We start from the raw sequence: 20614 nt of genomic DNA, 5'->3' as shown, positions 1-20614 counted from the left end.
AAATCGGATTAAAGCTGGTTTGTAGGAATTTAGAGCGACAATTTGATAAACGCAATATAAAGAATTTGATATTTAGAGGGAGAGTTCCAGATACTCTGTCTTGCATTAGGGATGCACCAATATGAGAATTGTGGGCCAATAAACAATATTTTTCCTGTGCATTTCTGCCAATGCTGACACATGAGCACTGAAATAAACTGTAGAAAATGGAACTAGATATCTAGAAGTTTGTATTACAAATAAATATAATATTTCTGCAATTTTCTGTATATTTATGAGTGCAGTACAATAAATCAAATGTGTTTTTAGTGCAGTTGCCTAGAGCCTGTGCACTTTCTGCTCTTCTAGAGATCAATAAATACAGCTTCAAATACTGCTGTGAAGTATCTGTCAAACCTAAAACACCCATGTATATTTAATTGTTTGTAAACAAGTGATCTTGTGACATCGTTGTGCATGCCCCTTGTGTGCTTGTTTAGTGTAGGTTCAGTGGACATGGAAAGGCCAGCATGATGTCGTTTCATGCCGCTCGAAATATCTAGAAACTACAGAAGCCTACAGACCGAGATGAAGCAGTCTGGTGGGAAACAAACAAATACAGCAGTGCTTGACTTTATAGTTTTAATTAGCAAAATGGTAAAAATTAATAAATACAAATTGATCAAATGCTCCTAAAACATCAACCCCCTTCAACATGAAGTAAGACACGTACCTGTGCATATAAATAACTTACGAGAGAAGAAACGTGGAGTCTATGAGGGAAGCAAACAAACCAACATCAGGCAGCACCGAACAACAAAGACCAACAAATAACAGGTAATGTACAAAGTGTTTAAGTAAATAAACCAACGCAGTCACATCATCTTTAAAACCATTATGAAAAAATACTTGACACTTTTTCTTTTCTTTTCTTTTTTGTTTTTTAACAAGAGAACTATGTAAATCGCATATTAAACACTTTATAAATTGCTTGGCACATCGGGTGTACCACTGCTAATTTGTTTTATGTCTCTGCAACACTCAACATCTGATTAACTTCCAGTGTCCTTATGGATAAAGGCCTTTTGATTGGGCTGTGTGTGAACGAGGTAAAAAGGAAGGAGGATGGCTGAGAGTTGTGCTAAATGAAAAAAAAAAGAAACAAAACAAAAAACAAACAAACAAAAAAAAAAAGCCAACAGAGAACCTGACTGCTCGGGAATATCTGAGGAGCGTGACGAGGGCCAAGCTGATCGGAAAGCATTTTCAAATTTTAAAAGTTCAAATGTATATTTATATATATTTTTTAACACTTGAAGGACCGTTGAAAGGACACAAACACTTCTCCTCTAGTGTAAATAACTCAGATGCAGACGTTCCACACTTTTGCACACTACAGATTTAAAAACATCCAGACACAAATGTTCAGACCCATAAGCAATACCTGCAACTTGACCCAAACAACGGGGCTGAACATGACATTTGCAAATACCAGATTTAATGGGCAAACTCTCAAACCCCCCCCTCCCACCCCAAACACACTTCTATTACATCAGATATTTCAACATCAACATAGCAAAGAGACATTAAGAACCATTCTTCTGTAGATTTCTGAAAAATACACATGAACGTTCACAACTGAGATAGACCATATGTCTCGGCTGTAGGGAGATTTAGGAGTCATTTTCACATATTAGTAGGGTTTATTCTTTCCCCCCCTTTTCAGTTTCATCGGGCTTATAGCTGACCACCAGCTTCTGTCCAGTAGTTTCTACTGAGCATAAAAGGGACCCCGAAAATGGTGCACTAACATACATCATTACAAGCTAACGCTAGTATGCTTCTTTCATCTCAAATGAGATTAACTGGCTCAGATCTACAACAATCAACTTAGCTGGGTTGCTTCAAGATAGATTCATTTTCAATGAATCCATGTGAGCCATGAGATGAAGACAGCAACACTACAAATAAACAAACAAAAACAAGAAATTATCGCAAACCAAAGTGCAACAACATATTAGCAATTCCAAATGATCGGTCTTGTAAACAAAACTCAAATACCCCAGACAAATTAGGCACTGGCCACTAAAAACACACGTGTGACGTACACAAACTAAGCATCTGATGATTGTGCAACTGAAAAGAGGTCATGTTTCCTGCAGAGAACCGTCATGTGCAAACACACACACACACATACACACACACATATATATATCATGTTGCCAAATTACACAGATGCCCCTCAGTGCAGAGAGATCACACACAATATCTTAAGGCAACCGCTTCAGAAGGACTACTGCAGGAGTAGTGCTTCATGCACACATACATACACACGCACGCACAATGCTGACACTTCAAAATCAGTATTATTTCTATGTAATCTACAGACCTGCATCACAATTATATATATATATTAACATTTGCATCACCGCATGATCTGTTGTGCTTCCTTATCAACATTAGGATTCTAATTTCACCCCAAACACTAATATTTGATTCATCTGCGCAAAGTCCTGTATTATGGATGCACCGATATGGAATAACAATATGGGTAACAATAACCGATAACATCTTGTTGGAGCTGATAAATAACAATCTAAACATTTAGCTTTTTTTGCATCTTTAAATCTGAATAAAATGGTCACATCCTTAAAGAACACATGCCGAATCTGTAAACTTTTACATTTAGCATTCCTATCTAAAGCAACTCATAATAGCATGTGATTGTGACTTTAGGAGTCTTGCCCAGGGACTATTGGTATATGCTATGGTTTTGAGGCCTGGACAGGAAACAGAACCATTAATCTTTTGTATGTATCGCTGTTTTATTATCCACAATGCTATTTATTTCTGTTACGTTTTCCAGCCACTCCTGAATGTGGTTAAAAGCTCTCCAGAAATCTGAAAAACAACATCACAATCGTGTGAAATCATATGTGGGAATCATGTGTGTATGACCGTAGTTCATTTACTTTTCTGAAATTTGCTAGAATTTGCTTAAAGTTAAAGATACATCCACCGCTAGTGATACTGGGTGTGAGTAAAAATGTTATGTCAAGTTATCTGTTGTGGTCATCAACTGTAATTCTCATATCAGGTCGATACTTATCAAATGTTCCCCATTTAGCGGCCTTTGATATATTGTGCATCCCTAATTTAGAACATACAGACCCTCAAAGATATGGTTCAAACGCAGCATAGCTTTGATCATTCATCTTTTTCATGATATGCGAACATGAAAATGGAGGGGTTTTGGGTCAGATTCTGTTTCTCTGTTCCTTACTATAGTGTTGGGTTCATGACTAAAGCTTACAGTCCTGTGCTTTTGCTCCAAGTGATTTTAACAGTGCTGCCATTTGGAAGGCCAACACTTCAGCTAGTCAAACAATATGAAAGACAAAGCCCTTTAAAATGCTACATTAGCATCACTTAACAAATGGAATACTTCTGTATTAAACGAGCACAAACAAATAATATAGAGGGCAGCTGATCATGTTTTGTCTTTTGGTTCAGTTTCCTTGAGGATAACAAAAGCCTAATTAACTGACTGATTTACTATAGCCTATTTAAAACAAGCCTTAGGTGAGTGATATGGGCACATTACATTTGTAAAGACTGTGTTTGAGATTACAACACACTGGCTATCTCTGTCTAAACACTCAAAACACATCATTTGATCACAAGTTAAGGCCGTGTCAGAATTTACATGAAGGGTCCTCAATACTGATGCTACACAAATACAACTCTACTAGTTCATATAGCTATTTAAAATCACCATAAAGTAAAAATACATGTCCCTGTGGCAAACATTTGGCAAAACAGAACTAAGTAATTTGCTCAAAAAGACAGCAATTAAAAAAAACCCAAATATTTACAGAATCGCTGCACACTGTGTGACACCATAAATAGGACAAATACATCTAATAGGTGTGTATCTTTTTAAACACCTGGAAGACCTGCTTAAAAATGATGCTTCACATTTCCTCTCAGCTGTTCTTATCTGCTTTGGAGCCCAGAGAAAACAAAAGCCCTATGCCTCTATCCGACTGATTCTATCATTTACAGTCTTAATACTCCATTTTATACAGCAACAGGACCTGACGGAGACCAGAAGCAATACTCGTGCCCTAAGAGCTGGCAAAGGCCTTGGCTCAGTTGTTCCCCTAATCTTTCAGACCAAGAGGCGCAATGGCAACTACAGCAGGCACGCGTTGGTGTGATATCCTAAACTCTTATAACTCTTAATTTATTCATTTTCTATATTATTAATCTTTGTGTTAAACTTTGTTTTCAGGTGCTGGTACTTCAGAACTTTTATTCCTGCTTATCTGAAATGGCACTGCGGATTCTTACAGACTTGACGACACAAGAAAGGAAACACTGAATGGCAACTTTGGACACCCAGTGCGGGTGTTGGGTGATCTGGGGGTTTACGGGGCATACAGGGTGGAAGGGTAAAGGGTGGGATGTCTACTATTCTACACCCTGTATTACCTCTGCCATGGGCATTACTGCAGACAGTGGGGTCTCTGCATTTCCTCTGAGATCTGTGATGCTATTTTTATTTATATCACCAATGCTGTTTTTATTCACGTCGCTGTCTGCACTTTTGTTTATGCTTTCCTCGTTGCTGTCTTCTGGCTCCAAAGGCCCATTCAACCTGGCATTCTGGTTGTGGGTATTGCTGAGAACTGAAGAGTTGTTTGTGCCAGAAGCACACCAGCTTGTGGAAGTGTTCTTCATGTCTGTGGGGAGATTGGTATTTCCAGGGCTTGAAATGCTGCTGTTAATATTTGTGGCATTGCTGTTGTTTAGGCTGCTTTTTAGGGTTGAGGTATCGCTGAGATCTGTTGAGGCGCTGCTGACCACCACAAGAATACTGTCTGTCATGTTGCTCTTTATATTTGGATGTTGGTCTACCTCACAGGTTAGGGTGACCTCAGGCTGCTGGACTGAAGCAGGGCCTGGGTCTCCGTTGGCCAAGACAGTGGAAGAGAGTTCTGGCTGGGTTAGAGAAGGCAGCTGGATGCCCCTGATCAGACGCACCAGACCCTTCACCTTGTCTATTGAAGCTTCCATTTCTCTCTGCCGGGACAGAACGCCACTTCTGCTTTCCATGCATATCTGAGGGGAAAAGTAGTAAAGAACTTTATAGTCATACATAAACAGATCAATTCATACAGTCTCTTCTACAACTGTTGGAATAAGCAAAGACGATTCTTTCATTTCTGGTACACATTCAATACATTTGGGTCTGATATAAAAAGATCAAGCCAGTATGAGATTGAGATTGAATATGGCACATTTAGTTTTTATCAGAGCCATATTACAAGTATTTGGCATAGTCAATACAATTATTTGAAATTTCCTGAAAAAGAAAGACACCTTAGTACATCAAACAGGTTGGAAAAACAACAGCACTAAATGACAAATATTGTGAGAGCTAAAAAAGAAAACCCCAAAGCAACCAGTCATCAACATTAAGAATCATAAGGCCAGATTCTGGAAGTGGAATATGGACTGAGTAGACCAACTTATACCAGAACAGCCTTCATTTTCAATGGGCAGATATGCAGCTGAAACAGGTAGCCTAGTGCATCCCAAAAAGTTTTGGCATTTGTTTTCCTTACATTACTTTTACTAGTGCCTACACTTCTAGAAATGAATGTGAATACTTTTGACACCTTTGTTTATTATGCAGCAAGACAATGATCCAGAACACACTGCCAGCAAAACAAAGGAAACAAAAAGAAAAAGCATAACGGAAGTAGTATCAATGGATTGCAAGCTTGATGCAGTTATACCAAGCAAGAGCTACGCCATTAAATATTTAGTGTCTTTAATCTGTGTCAATTTTTTGTTTCTAGAAGCATATAGAAATTCTGATGTTTTGTTTCATATCCATCTTCTGGATTCATCCCCATCGTCTCAAATCCTGATCTCTTCAGAGTATTCTTATATATTATTTATGAATATAAGTCCTAGGGAAGATGTGTAAAATATTAAACATGTTTGAATGATACAACACATTATATTGATATTAATGAATAAGTAAGATGAAAAAATAAGATAGAAATAAGATAAAACACAGTTTAAAATCTGCTTATCTAATAAGCATTCTTGATCGACATCCCTGTAAGATTCCCAGCATGCTACACCATTCATGCTGAACTAAACCCTACAGCACAAGCGAAGTTGAGAGAAATGGGTAAACTGGGCACTTCTACACCACAGATAATTAAGGACACCAGAATCCCTGTCTGTTACAAAGGACTACAAACAGACAAAGGGGCAAATGAAGAGAAAACAGACTGGCTGGGTGACAGATGTGGTAGCTCATGACATAACTAATCAAAAAAAGTTTTTTTTTCTGACTAAACAGAGGAAGACTTAAATGTGGGTGCAAAAATGACACCAAGTGAAACAACGGAGTTGTGTTGCCCATTATCAGTGCCTGATCTCCCCAAAGCCTTTGAAGAACAGCGGCACAAGTTTACAGTAAAGCAGCAATAGAGGGCCAACTGTAGAGATTGATGCTCAGTTGTACATACATTTTTGGCCATGTTGTTACAAAGACATCAATGCACATATAAATTGAAGAGTGTCAAACAGATCTGATGATAGTATTATGAGTTGCTGGAAAAATGGTCTCACCGTTATGGAGTCGCTGAGTTGTTTGACTCTGAGCTGTAGCTCCTCTCTTTCCTGCTGGAGTTCAGAGCTCCACTTCTCCAGCTTCTGCTTCTCCTGCTCTCTCTCTGCGGCACAAGAGAGGGAAAGCAGGTGAGGATTAAAGCAATAGTCTTTAATTAAGGTCATGTAAGGCCAGCAGTTTGGGGATTGGATCTACTTGCTCTAAACATCTGATTCTCATCAGTGAATTGCCAGGATTAGTAGGTGCGTTAGAGCAGGGAAATCAGCAAACTGTGCTGGTGCTGGACAGTGGTCCTCCAGAACCAGAACTGATTGATCTATTATAACTGATCAAAACCCCTCACCTGCTTTGTAAGAAATGTAGGAATGCACTATAGCAAGTGTTCCAGGCCATTCTATCGCCTCATCCTTCTTCAAAATCTGGGAATGAAACACAACCGTTGACATTCCAAACACCACAGCCTTTGATCACAAAGCCATTTAAAATAACATTGAATGCAAAGAACAGAACGAATGAAATGAAACACAGTAAACTGTAATGTGAGGAGGTAGATGATATTAAATGAAGCATGTTAAACTTCCAAAGCACAGAAACAACCTTTTTCAGAGGGTGCTGTACTCAGATGAAGTTTAGCATGGCCAGCTGATATACCATTGAGCCTTAGCAAGCTCAGATCACCAAGGACACCACAATCCCTGTCTGCTACAAAGAATTTTGGGGGGCAAAACCTATAGTTTTAAAGGGCAGCATGGGGCAGAATGTGTTAGCTCGGGGGAGAAGCTGTAGGCTTGAGGGCAAAAGCTGGAGATTCTTGGGGAATTTACCTGGCTTTGGCATGAGGGGCAGATCCACATGCCCCTGGGGACAGTGCGGAGGGGCGGCTCCAAGCAGTCCAGGTGATAGACGCGTGAGCAGGTGTCACACATGAGTAACTGCCCACTGCGCCTACACACCACACAGAAATCATCATGGATGTCTCCCTGCCACACAGAATCCACCAATCACAACACTGTCTGCTATATGCTGGCCCAATCACAAAATAATTGGTGGGACTCAAAAAAATCTCAAATGGAGCAGCGGTTCCATTCAAATAATTCTTCAACCAATGCTGGAAAAAAAAACCCAGGCCCTAATATTAAAAGAGTACTCCAGCATTTTTAGTTAATTACCACGGACAAAAAATGAATACAATAACTGAATCACGATGCACTGCTAATGGAAAGCAAGGACTTTTAATGGAAGAAGCCAAAATGGAAACTCAAGTAGGTGACTAGCATTCAAGTCTCACTTGAGTCATATGTTGTTAACCTGCAACTCAAGAGTCGTGTTTATACAACTCTTTATGACTCAACGTGATATTTCTTATGTTTTATGCGACTGAATTTGCATGTCACTTTTAGTACCGTTATGCACAGTGGTGTGGAAATGTAAGGTTCGACTTTGAGTGGGTCACAATATAGTAGCCTCTTGCATCTTTTCTTCTTTTTTTATTGGCCTAATAAATGTATTATTGTATAAATGAGACATCTGCAATAAATGCTAAGAAATTCACTAGTGCCAGTCGGTTACACATTGTCTGCAGGCAGACTTTTTTTTTTTAGGAGTTTTCATTATGGAGGGGAAAAATGCAGTGTTTAAAGGAAAAAAAGCAAAACAACTTGCATATCATGCAGTTTGAATAGCAAGTATGCAAGCTATCTGGCATATAGATCCCACTGCTTTAAAAGCTACTAAAATTTCAGATGGGAGAACTATTACTCTAGTAAGCTAACATAGCAAACTACAGACAGCTTGAAAACCCACCGTTTTTCTATTATGAAAGGCTTGTCATTTGAAGACATTTACAAGAGGATTACTTTTATACAATGTATTGCTAATAACGAACATAAGCAAACTACAACATTTACACTTTTCTCCTAAGCTATGGAAGGCAGATTTGTGGTCTGTACAGTTTACAACACCTTTATGACACATACCTTCCAAATGGAGGACTGACAGAAACATGCTGGAGTATTCTTTTAAATGCTACAAATAAAGACCTGTATGGCTGTACATGGCTGTTTACAAATCTCTGATTGGGAAAGGCAGAGACTATACAACAGGATTAACCGATGTGACATTGTGTTTATGTTTAACAGTTTTTTGTTGTTTTCTGGTGTAGCATGATTTAGCCACAACTGAGCGTACTGTATCAACCCCAGTCATCTGAGGAGTGTAGATCCTAAAAAGAACAGGGATTCCGTGTGTATGCTGGATCTGTGGACAGGGATATGGGAGTAATAAGTTGGAGCAGCAGTCTCCCATGGCTACTTACATCCCTCTCTGAGTTTGGACTGACACGGGGACTGGATGGGGGTGGATGTGATGAGAGGGTTTGTGGGAGAGCAGGGGAGTGAGGGCCACCCATGCTGGGCTGCTGTGGGCCCACAGACGCTGGGTGGCGGCTGGTGGGGGTCAAGGGGCTGAGGCCCTGCTCCACCGCGCTGCTGTGTTTAGGTGGGCGACCTGGGTGAGATGAGACAGACGGCAAAAGGAAAAAAAAAAAAAAAAAAAAAAAGTAAAAAGAAAAGACAAAAGACAGAACATTGATATGACATACCTCTGATAAGCTGTCCTCATTGGCTAGCGTAGCAAGAGGGGTGGGAATGAAAGAGCAGTGTTAGACAACAGAGATAGCAAAGCATGCAGGGATACAACCAAAAATTTAATCAGCCACCTGCATCTGCCAGTTCTCATAATATCTTATGTGACATTAACTTCTTTTAGTTTTAGTGTTAGCAATCCAACTCAACTAGGTGAAAGAGTTAGCCTTGACTTTCTGATGACTGTGGAATATTAAGGAAGGTGAATGTTTTAATTAGAAATCAATGTTTTTAGTCAGGGGAGTAAAACAAATATATATATATATATATATATATATATATATATATATATATATATATACATACCAGAAGCATAACAGTAATGGAAAATATTTCCATGAAAAAAGCCATCAGACATAATTAGATATGACCAAAATAAATACATTGCATTGTAGCAGAATGTTTAGGTGATGCTGGGATACCTTGTGAAATATTTTACAAGTTACTGAATTTACTTATAAATGTTAAGGCACTGATAAAGAAATCAACCCACAATTCCTTCATTGGTGCATCCCTAGAAAAAAAACAGCAGAGACTGAACTTGACTGAATGTGCGGTTCGGTGTCAAACATTACAGTATTGAGCCCAAGAACCCAGAGTGGTCCAGCGGAATAAGACGCTGTCACTATGACCAGAGGATTGGTAGTTTGAATCCAGGTCACGCTGCTAGCCATCGTCAGCTGGGGCCCTGAGAGCGCAGAATTGGCCTTGCATTCTCCAACATTCCAGTGCAACGCTAGATGGTTGCTAGCAGACGCATCATCGCCAGGTACACAACGCTTTCCTCAGATCGTGCTGGATGCCCAGGGACATTGTATAGGTGACAGTTCAGAAAAAGAGGTGCTGGCTATGCACATTTTCTAGTCAAATGTGGCTTGTACCCTTATTATTTCATGACAAATCAAGGCGATATATGGTCTGGAAGTGATTCCAAATGTTGAATTTACATTTGGTAGCTGTATTAATGGAAAATCTAAAAAAGCCTGCACAGTTCTAAAACAAGATTCTTTGGACAGGTGAAACAACCAGGTGTTCTAGCTTCTTAACGCTGACTGGGTGTCCGTGCTGCCTGCCATCCAGACCAACTCCCCTGCGGTCACTGAGCTGCCTCTGACCATAGGGGAGTTGTGCCATTTAACCTTTTGCAGAACCAAAGAAATTCCCCTGAACGATTTATACTAAATTCCTTACATGTTTATATAAACATAGCAATCATAGATCTAATCCTCATTGCCCCTAATCACTTTTTATTTTTGTTTATTAATGTATATGCATATTAGTTATTTCTTCACTCCATGCTATTGTTGATTTGCTTTGCTATCTGTTGGGTTGTGATTGGAGATAGAGATATCAGGATGATAAGTGTATAGAACCATTAGTTCTGCTCAGATTAAGTTGGATAACACCACAACACATACCATGAAAACAACCCAAGAGCATCTTAGGGCAAAGAAATTCTTAAATGTCAGTCGCTTGACCTTAACCCACTTACTGGAGGCAAAACTAAAAGACAAGCCCCACAGACTAGCATAGCAAAACTGTACACAGCCTGGCAAAGCATCTCTTTTGTTGATGCCCATAGGTTTCAGATTTAAGGCAGGTATGAAATACAAGAGATTTGCATCCAAGTATTAAAATAACCCTTCTGTTAATAATATATGTTCTTTTGCCCAATTAGTTTTAGCATTGTGATTCCTCAACTGTCCATTTTTGTGTTAAACCATTTGAATTAAAGCTAAGATGCTAACTTTTAAATCACACCAGGATTGCTTCATTTCAATTGAGAATGTACAGAGGCAAAAATTGTGTCACTGTTCAAACTGTCATGGACCTGATGACCCAAACAAGAATGGTTAAAACAGAAGACAAAACACATTCATTCATTTCTGCAGCCCAAGTCAAATTGTCTTTTACTGTAAACAAGTAGAAAATGAATTGATCTCCAAAAGTTATGCAGTTAAAGATGAAGCATTCTAAGCATAAGCAGTGCATTGTTTTGGTCCTGAATTAGCTTGTTAGGACTACAGCTTGTTTAGGAAATGAAAGGCAAGGTGATAATCTTTATAAATATTTAGACTTCTCAAACCTTGTCCTGCCAATCAGCAGCCACAGGCTCATCTAAGCTGCTTTTTAGCACAACAACTGTTGCCCACGTAACAAGACAACAGCAAATTATTGTGGGCAGCGAAAAGGGCATTTCTGATAAAGTTTTCTCTCTAAAAAAACCCAAAAACTTTCTAAAAGAACTACTTGAAAGGTTAATTAAAACCCTCTTTGACTGCAAATGACCTTCAGAGAGATTTATCAGAGAGTGGTGATGTACTGTTCGAATGTGCAGTGACACCTGCACAAATATGATCTATGAAAGATAATAAATATAAAATAATCGAAAGAAAACATTTTAACCACAAAATTCAGCAACAGAAGTTTTTAAAAGAACATCTAAATAAGGCTGATGAATTTTGGAACAAAAAGAAGCTCACAGATAACCTTTCTGTGTGGGATGTCTTTTGATTAGAGTATTCTGGCCTAAGGCATATTTAAATTTAATCTGGTTTGTTCATGCACACACATGTCTAGTGTTACTGTCATAATGTTGACTTGAATGCGATTTTGTTCCTTTTAAAACAATCTAGGCATGTGAAAATGCATATGCATATTTGATAGTTTGAAGCACAGAATAACCTAGTGCTAATTTGGTCTGCCAGAAATATCCCTTGGTTTGCAGGCTATAAAGTGGAGTTTTGAGAGCAACGAAACAGAGCATTTGTATGTAAGTGAGAGACATGCCATTTCTGCACTAATGTACCCTCAGTCAGATTCCAGCACTCAAGAGAGTCATTACCTCTCTGACTCCCCATTTAACACACTGGAGTCAGTCTGCTTAGTATCTCCTGCAGTACGGAGGCATTAAACAGCAAAGCGCCTGTAAGCCTATTACGTAATTCAATGAGACAGATTGTGTGTATGTGTGTGCGCTTATGAGGACAAAGAGAGACAGATTAACAAATGCAGTCCTGCAGGGTGGAGGCATCAGCAATCACAGAGTTAAGAGTTAAGCAGCAAGGAAAGCTTAGTCAGTTTAGAGTTTAGAGGCAAAAGCTCATCATAGCGTCAGAACAGTCGTAGTATTTTGCTGCTAGTATTTTGCCAGAATGGGTTCTAATCACTGTTTCTACAACAACAAGCAAAGCCATTTTACTAGTATCACAATGCTGTGCATGTAGTGCATCTTTATTCAACATAACATCTATTTGTTCATGCAAACACACACTTTGAGACGCATAAAAGCAGAAGTACACGCAAATATACTCACCTCTTTTTCTGCAGCCCTGGTTTGCAGAATTCAGGTATGCCACTGTGCTTTTCTTACACTGTAACATACATCCAGGCAATGGTTTTAAATGAATTGTCCACATGATATGTGCATATATGTGCATAGGGTTTACATAGCAGTAACTGTATTGGAACTGTGTGTCTATTTGGGCATGCATGCATTACCTCTGGCTCAAAAACTGCTCCACTGTACACAGGGTTTGCTGTTGTTCGTCTCTTTCTCTCTTGACGTTTGCTCTGAATCTCTGTGCACATGAAAGCAACATATAACATATAATAGATTGTTTGTTTAAAAAAAACAAAAAACAAAACATTGAAGTTACTACTTACATACAAATTTTCATTCTGAATTATCAGATTCAAGATTTTTGTTTACTTGATCAGATTTCTACAAACAAATAATCTAAAAAAAAAGTCGGGATTTAATAGTATGTGTATTAGTAGCGAACCATCATGGTACTAACATTATAATTTGGTGCATGTAGTTGTACAGAGAGTTATACAGTACATGGTAGGCTATGGACCCGGTGGGCAAAGATTCATAAACTCATGAACGCAGAATAAAACTTAAGCTCAAGCTGATTGGTGTCTGTATGGCGAGTGCAAATGACACTTTAACTTTGTCATTATACTAATACAGGGTTATACAATACAAAAAAAAAACACTGTTAGGCTAAGTCTCTGGTGCAGTAATAGATAATGCACATGGGACAGTAGTGCAAGGACAATAGACAAAACACAAGACAATGTGCACAGACAATAAGTACAATAGACAATAAAATATTGAACAATGATTTAAATCAGCTGTGTGAGCTGTCTTCACGTTCTACTTAATAGAGGAGTATGGTGAGCCAGTTTTGTTTGACAGATTTTCAAGGTTTACACACTACAGGCTGTACCAACAACTATGTGACACTAAGCGGAACCAGCTGCACTTAGACTAGAGTTAGCAATAGAGAGCAATTATATTAAATGGGAAAAAGGCCTAGCCGGATGCATGTGGAGAATTTTCTTGCTTCCCCCTTCTAGCAAATAGATCAAAAGCCCCTTTCCTTAAAACAAGACTGTATGCACGGCTTTTGATCAAATTAAAATGAGGATATGAGGGTAAATATATCCACATATAAATGTGGAAGGCCTATAGATTGATCAGCAAAAACTAAACGTATTCAATTGCCAAAACACTTCACTTGAAACACTATTAAAAAACCATATTTGTTGAATACACCAAAAAATATAGAGAGCTCACCCTCCAGATAGTCATGTGTCACAAGACCTAGCGACACCATGAAGGCCAGTTTCTGTAGAGGCCAGAAAAGAACACCATACATCACACTGTGAATTCAAGCACCCTGAACTGGAATATGAAACTTGCAAAAGATTTTGTTAGGGTTTATAATATTAATACTAGTAATACATTGCAAATGCAACTAGGGCTACAGCAAATTATCACTGTGACTGTTGACTATCCTTTTACAATGAGTGATTACATTCTGTTTAGACAATCATAAATTGATTAAGCCAATGATGTGATAATAGAAAACTTCACAATGAATCTTATCAGTCAGCTGACTTGACAATGTAATTTTGCTTAGTACAGGAAATCATTATGGACTGATTAATTGGTTATGGTAATAATCATTAGTTACGGCCCTTACAGAAAATAATCTAACTCACCAGTGGGTTTTCTTGGCGTTTTGGTGTAGGTGTGCGTGAGGTTGCAGGGGAAGATGTGTTTGTTTGACTGTGGGTGGCTGAGACTGAGGAGGTAGGGGCAGGTGACTGCAGTGTAGCTGGACAAGGTGTTGGGCTTTTAGATGATGTCTTTGGCTCTACCCCGTCCACTGCTACAAGTGTCTGGGAAAAAAAACAAAACACATCAGCAAATCTAACCAAACAGCAATATCAGTATAACCAACAGCACTATTGAACCTATTTATGCACCACCACTATCTGAGTGTCAGATTACATAACATTGTGCCTGCATCTTTTAGCTCCAACGCTAATTAAATTATGTTACGTCTGAAGGCAAGGAATTGTGTTTCCCATTAAACAGCCAAATGTCGCTGTATGCTGAATTTTTCTCACTGTAATTTTGAGCATGCTGTACATCTTACTCAGTAGAGTTTGTTCTCTGTGATGCACTTACCAGGGCGTCAGGGCAGGGTTTGCTGCTCCGAGCTCCATTATGTATATCTGTGCTGGTAGCGTTAGAGCTGGATAGGTTCGAGGAGGCAGCTTGGGACTGGCTGGGCTGGGAGGAGATGAGGATGCTAGGAAGCTGTGTAGTATTGTGAAGTGTGCTGCTTGTATTGAACTGGCTTATGTTGGTGTTAAGTGTCATGGTGATGCTGGGACAAGACTGGATGATGTTAGGGCTAGGCTGGACATTGCTTAGGCAGGGTTGGTTGATTGTGGTCTGAGTGATGGTTGGGACAGGCTGGGCACTGTTGGAGCAGGGCTGAGTGATGGCAGGACTTGGCTGGGGGCTGAAGATATGCAACTGATGTACTGGTCCGGAGGAGGGCAGCAAAGCAGAGCTCAGTTTAGCAGCCAGGAGCACAGGCTGCTGTAAGGACTGAGGGGAGGCCAGGATTGGTTGCAAGGCCGCTGAAGTTACAGAGGCAGGAGGTTTGGGCATTACCTGCTTACAACATGGAATGAAGAAAAGGACAGACAGACAAACAAAAGAAAAAGATTAAGAAAGAAAAAAAAAACCAAAAAAAAAAAAAAACACAGACTGGTACATCTACTATTAGGCACCACATTTAGGGCTTGAGGTGCTACATTTAGCACATAGAAAACAATTTTGTCCATGCAGAAAATATATGAGCACTATGAATATAAATTGTGCTGCAAATAAAAAATAAATAATAATAAAACAATTATACACAACACTAACTTGGCAGGAATATGACAGAGGAATATCTGATCTCAAGAGCACTTGCATAATACAAATAATTTGAAGATGCACTGAATGTATGTCTGCCCTTTTCAAAAATAAGCATCATATACCACATCCACCAGTCAGTTTGAGCACTTTTGCTGAAAACTAGGTTCTTTCTGTAATCAGCAAAAGAAAAATAGCAAAATAAGCAACAAGAAGTGTGAGCTGCCTCTACATACATTCTTCAAAACAGCCTCACATTTTTCAGTAGAAGTTCCATATCTAGCCTTTTAACTGGTTTACATTCTCCTGACTGGAATGACTTTTTCATTGGATTTTGCGGGGTTATTATTTTCAGTTAAATATGGAGTTTTAAACTGAAAGTTACTACATACTACAGACATTTCTACATTTTAAAGCCCAAGTAATTTAAACAAAAAACTGGTTTCAAGCATTATTACTCAAACATTTGAGTGGTAGTCGTGTGGTCTGGCATAACCCAGGTATTCTAAGTGAGTAGCTCAGTAAGGGTGCTGGCATCTGGCACACCAAGTGCCACAGGATCAGGGCCACTTATGGCCAGGAGACAAAGCTTTCCCATAAGCTTCTCTGGGTAAACAGCCAACATTTGTGGATGAATTGGATACATAGTCCCTTAATGAGACAGGCCTCAACATCACTGAACACTGATCTTTGTTTACTTATTACTTACAATATTATTACAGTGCACTCATTTGGCCATTAATGTATAAGCATGTATTACTAACTATGTTTCTGAGGCAATGAACGAACTATACATGCTTTAGCTGTTCAGGACCTACTGTCATTCTGAATCATAGAGCCTCCTACTTAGCAATCCACTACTGATGAGTACATGTTTGTAGGAGATAAAGAAGTGTATTTGTTCTTGCACTGAAAACAAATGAAAAAGTAAAGCAAACCATAAGCCACGCAGAGGTGAAATTTCTGACTGACTGAACCCTGTCCCACACCGCTTCCTATTGCCTAGCACATGCTGAACTCTGGTGAACTTTAGGGGACAAAGCATTGTTTAGATGTGTTGCCATGCCCTGGTGTTTACTGTACGGCAATAAGTAGTTTTCATAGAAAATCAACAGCAAGTGGTGCGTTTTGTTTATATTAAAAATGAACAGGTCCCTCAATGTGCAACTAAGAAATGGAGTATAAAAAAATAATCTTGATCCATTAACAATGATTTCCAGTTTAAATGTGTTATTAATAAATATTAGGACGATGTTTGTTGTTTAAACCAATTTCTGACTTCTGTATAAATTATGTATAAAAGGGAACACATTGCATAAAGGGTACAAGAGGACTATATAAGCTCAATCCATTTCTGTTCTTAATTTCATTATTATTTTTATTTAGATATTAAAACATCTATCCATAGAACCTGAAAAAACATTTAAGATACATGATATTCATATTCATGTATTCATGCATATATGTTCAAGATAATATATTATTATATAATATTTGTTTCTGCATTGTTGGCAGCCATTATAGAAGTAGGGGTCCCCTCCTATAAACCTAGCTTATATGCAATATGAAACAACTCTTGTCTCAGAAACCTAATTAGCCACCAAAGCACACCTTGTAACTTGCAATATACAAAGACAACCCAAAGCTCCACTGAAGCATGAAGTACGCAAGCATTTGAAGACACCTGTTTAAATTACTTATTTGTTTATACAGAAATTAGAGAAGTACAAATCCTCTACAGGAAACAAACTGCACATCTGGAGCACATTTTTATATTACTGGAAATAACAATGAAATGTAATTCTAAACTAAACAAATATACAATAACTGTGCATTAAAATGAGAAAAGTATGTTAACAATCTGTACTTTTTTCTGATTTATATAATTACTGTATGTGTGTACAAAACATGTAATTTGACCAGGGGCGTCCAAACCTTGAATATATACAAAATTCAAAAACACAATTTAGTCACTTCTGAGACTATTACAAAGCCATCACTGAGACACTCATGCAAACCATTCTGCATCTAAACTAATGTGTTCCACCAATACACAGGTGTCATGACACTCCCAGACCTGTAGGAAAAAGGTGCATTAAAGGATCAAGGTTGCATTTTAAGTTTGTGTTAAATTCAGAGAAACAGACAATGCAGGACATAAGGGATTAAAGATTAGGTTTGAGGGTCTGCACTAAAGGAAACAGAGGCAGCCGGGAATAAAGACACCCAGGGTGGGTATAGGTCAATGGCCTATAGCAAAGTCACTGCACTATGGACCTTTTTCACATGCATGGAAATCTGGGTTATTAGAAATACAAGGGGTAGACTTCCAGTCTAATTCAAATGGCTATTTACTATTCCTTAGCTACCCCTGTCTCAAGCTGAAAAGTCAATATTGAGTACTTTCGGTGATGCTTTAACGTCAGCTTTTTACACTGTGCAGCAGTAAGGAAATTAGAATCATCTTCCTAATCATCTTAACAAAGGACCAAACTAAGGTCAGTAAAGATGATGCACCTTTCTTTACTAACATGAAAAGGGTCCATGCAGAAACAGCAAAGCTTCAAGTCCAGCAGTTCTGAGCAAGAAAGCCACAAACATTCACAGTCACAGCAGCGACAGACTCTCTCTACACGCCAGTCAGGGAGGGCGGGGTCTGAGAGGTTTCCACGGGAACAAACCTGCGGTAGAGAGGCTGGTCGAGCTGTCTGTCTGTTGGGCGGGACAAACTGAGGAACTTTGATTGGCTGAGTGGCGGCCTGAACCTGTGACAAGACTGGCCATTTACTCAAAGTGATAAAAAGAGAGAGAACTGAGAGAACAATGAACACCTCTAGACATCCCTCGGTTTAAACATGTGTCATGGGATGGCACCCGGTAAATGAGACAACTAGATCATGTGCAAATTTCTAAACTTCTGTTCAATATTCTAGCGACACCTTCCGGTATCCATGAAGTCTAAATAACATTCTATGTTTCAAATATGCGTCTATAAAACACAGAACAGAAAAACAAATATTTACAGATTCACCATTACATTTTAAAGTGACGAGATTCAAATGTTGTGCACCCTGAACTGTTGTTGGCTTACAGGAGACAAAATGTAACGTTCACTTACAACAATGGTGCTTTTGGGAACTATCCGCACAGGCTCTGTTCCCTGATTTGATGGCTTGCTGGACATTTGGAGGCTGATTGGCGAACTCTGAGGGTCTGAGTTTGGAAGGCTGGGAAGGGGCGTGTTGGTGAGGGTTGTAACCATGGCGATGGTTGGGGTTGGCATCATGGCAATGGGTGTGGTGGGCGTGGCAGCCCTCAGCACCAGAGGTAGTGTCTTAGTGGCAATGACTGGAGTCACACTCACTGAATTCTAGAGAGTGATGGAGAGATAAAGTAAGAGACATGCTAAATGTGTGGCATGATTCTCAAGCACTGATGCAATAAAAAACTTTTTCCAATGAATAATAATGTAAATAATGGCAAATACTATTGCAATACCAGTAACATTAAAATGCTATATGAATGTAATATGTAATATTCTGTTACACAGTACACATTGCTTAAAATGTAGTTATGTGCCAACTTGGCAATCATTGCTATTAAAACATTCAGGTCAGGTCACATCAGCTATCTCAGATGTGATCACGTCACCCTATCATGCAGGCCTACTAACTGACTAATAAAGACTCTAGTCTCCAAATTCCCATACAGCAAAGGTGAACATTTTAAGTTTAAGTACAACAGAACACAACTACATAACATCAGAAAACCTGTCTGTCAGTGATATCATCAAAGTATATCAGTGTAGCCATGTAGTAGCCGTAACACTCATGATCAGAAGTAAAACAAGCAGCTACAAATGAAAGAAAAGTCTAAAGCATGACCCTATTTAAAAGGGAGAGAAGAGATGTTACCTGTGGAGCACTGAGATGAGGTGGAGGAAGGCTCTGGCTCTGACTGGAGACCAGCGTGGTAGTCTTCCCTTCAGCCTGCAGGGGGAGCTGTGTTTGCGTCTGGAGCCTGATCTCTGCTGACTCCTGCTTCACTAGCAAATCTCTCCTCAATTGCTCCACCACCTTTTTCTGAGGGAAGAATGCAACCTCAGCAAACCCATGAATGCACAATGAGCACAGTTCTAAAGAGGTCAGGGAGCAGCACTGCCCCCACAGGACTGGAGAAGTTCCAGATTGGCACAGGAGCAGTGGTCTTACAGCATACCCTCACCATCACAAGCCCCTTAACCACTTTAACTCCTCGGGACCACCGGTAACTCACAGCTTCCCCCACTGTCATAACTTCCCAAAGCATAAGGGTGACAAAAGGTGTATTATGAATGTCAAATGTTTGTGTGTTTCCCACATGAACTAACAAAACACACACAATGGTATCCATATAAACTGAAAGAGTTTTATAATACAGGGTGTGCAGACCATGAAGGTCTGTGGAAGCTTCTAATATAATCTACAGTGCTAACACCCTACCAATAGATTTTAAAGTCACTGCCCTTTCTCTGCTTCAGCCAATGGCAGGGAGTTTACTAGTGAGCGAAGGACACTGTGGGGGAAAAGAGGGGGCAATTAATCTTCTTGTGTGTGCTGAAGGGGGCAATAATCCTCCCCAGAGACTTAAAGTAGTAAGAAAAAAACAGCACATCCTTAAAGCTTTGACATAGCAAGAGATAAGAACTTAGAACTCAGTCTCGCCTTAGATTATGAAAATCATGAAAAAGCTGAAAGCTCTCCTAAGTGGTAGTCATTTGCAGGCAATAATAGGCAACTAAACAGGCATGGATGATGAGAACTGATGTGGATTATGAAGCAGAATTTGCTCACATTTATTGTTACTGTGGGTTTAACAAATTTCTTGATTGAAAATGAAGAGAGACTGAACGTGCATAACAAAAGAAACAAGTTACAAGATGCTTATTTTCTAAGCAACTGCTCTGAAAAAGTGAATTTCATTAGTGATTATTGTATAATCATTTGTCTTTTCGTATTGCTATTGTTGTGGTATTGGTTTGCTAACTATTGTTGGCCAGAGGAGGATGTGTTCCCCTTTTTTCCTCCTTTTTCTGACACTGTTGCACTTTCCTTGCTCACTAGGGCTTGTGCA

At 39.2% G+C, this 20614-nt stretch overlaps 1 protein-coding gene across 6 annotated transcripts in view; it reads right to left on the bottom strand.

Moving 5' to 3' along the window:
• Positions 1–607: 607 nt before the first annotated feature.
• phf21aa (PHD finger protein 21Aa) overlaps positions 608–20614 on the bottom strand; it is a 40386-nt gene continuing 20379 nt past the window's right edge. The window contains exons 6-18 of one of the 6 annotated variants that reach the window (XM_072671234.1): positions 19417–19584; positions 18621–18872; positions 18184–18267; positions 14762–15259; positions 14290–14469; positions 13862–13913; positions 12778–12857; positions 12593–12650; positions 8949–9139; positions 7459–7614; positions 6978–7053; positions 6634–6737; positions 608–5103 (exon numbers count right to left, since the gene is read on the bottom strand). In XM_072671234.1, coding sequence (XP_072527335.1) covers positions 4453–5103; positions 6634–6737; positions 6978–7053; positions 7459–7614; positions 8949–9139; positions 12593–12650; positions 12778–12857; positions 13862–13913; positions 14290–14469; positions 14762–15259; positions 18184–18267; positions 18621–18872; positions 19417–19584 — 2550 coding nt within the window. In that variant the 3' untranslated portion in view covers positions 608–4452. Of the gene's footprint in view, positions 5104–6633; positions 6738–6977; positions 7054–7458; positions 7615–8948; positions 9140–9233; positions 9257–12592; positions 12651–12777; positions 12858–13861; positions 13914–14289; positions 14470–14761; positions 15260–18183; positions 18268–18620; positions 18873–19416; positions 19585–20614 lie in introns of all 6 variants that reach the window. The other 5 variants (XM_072671235.1, XM_072671237.1, XM_072671239.1 and 2 more) reach the window with 5 other exon arrangements.

This window comes from Salminus brasiliensis, chromosome 25, assembly GCF_030463535.1.
Source record: "Salminus brasiliensis chromosome 25, fSalBra1.hap2, whole genome shotgun sequence".
NCBI classification, from domain to species: domain Eukaryota; kingdom Metazoa; phylum Chordata; class Actinopteri; order Characiformes; family Bryconidae; genus Salminus; species Salminus brasiliensis.
Note: the sequence above shows the minus strand (reverse complement) of the source record. Positions and strands in the feature narration are given on the sequence as shown.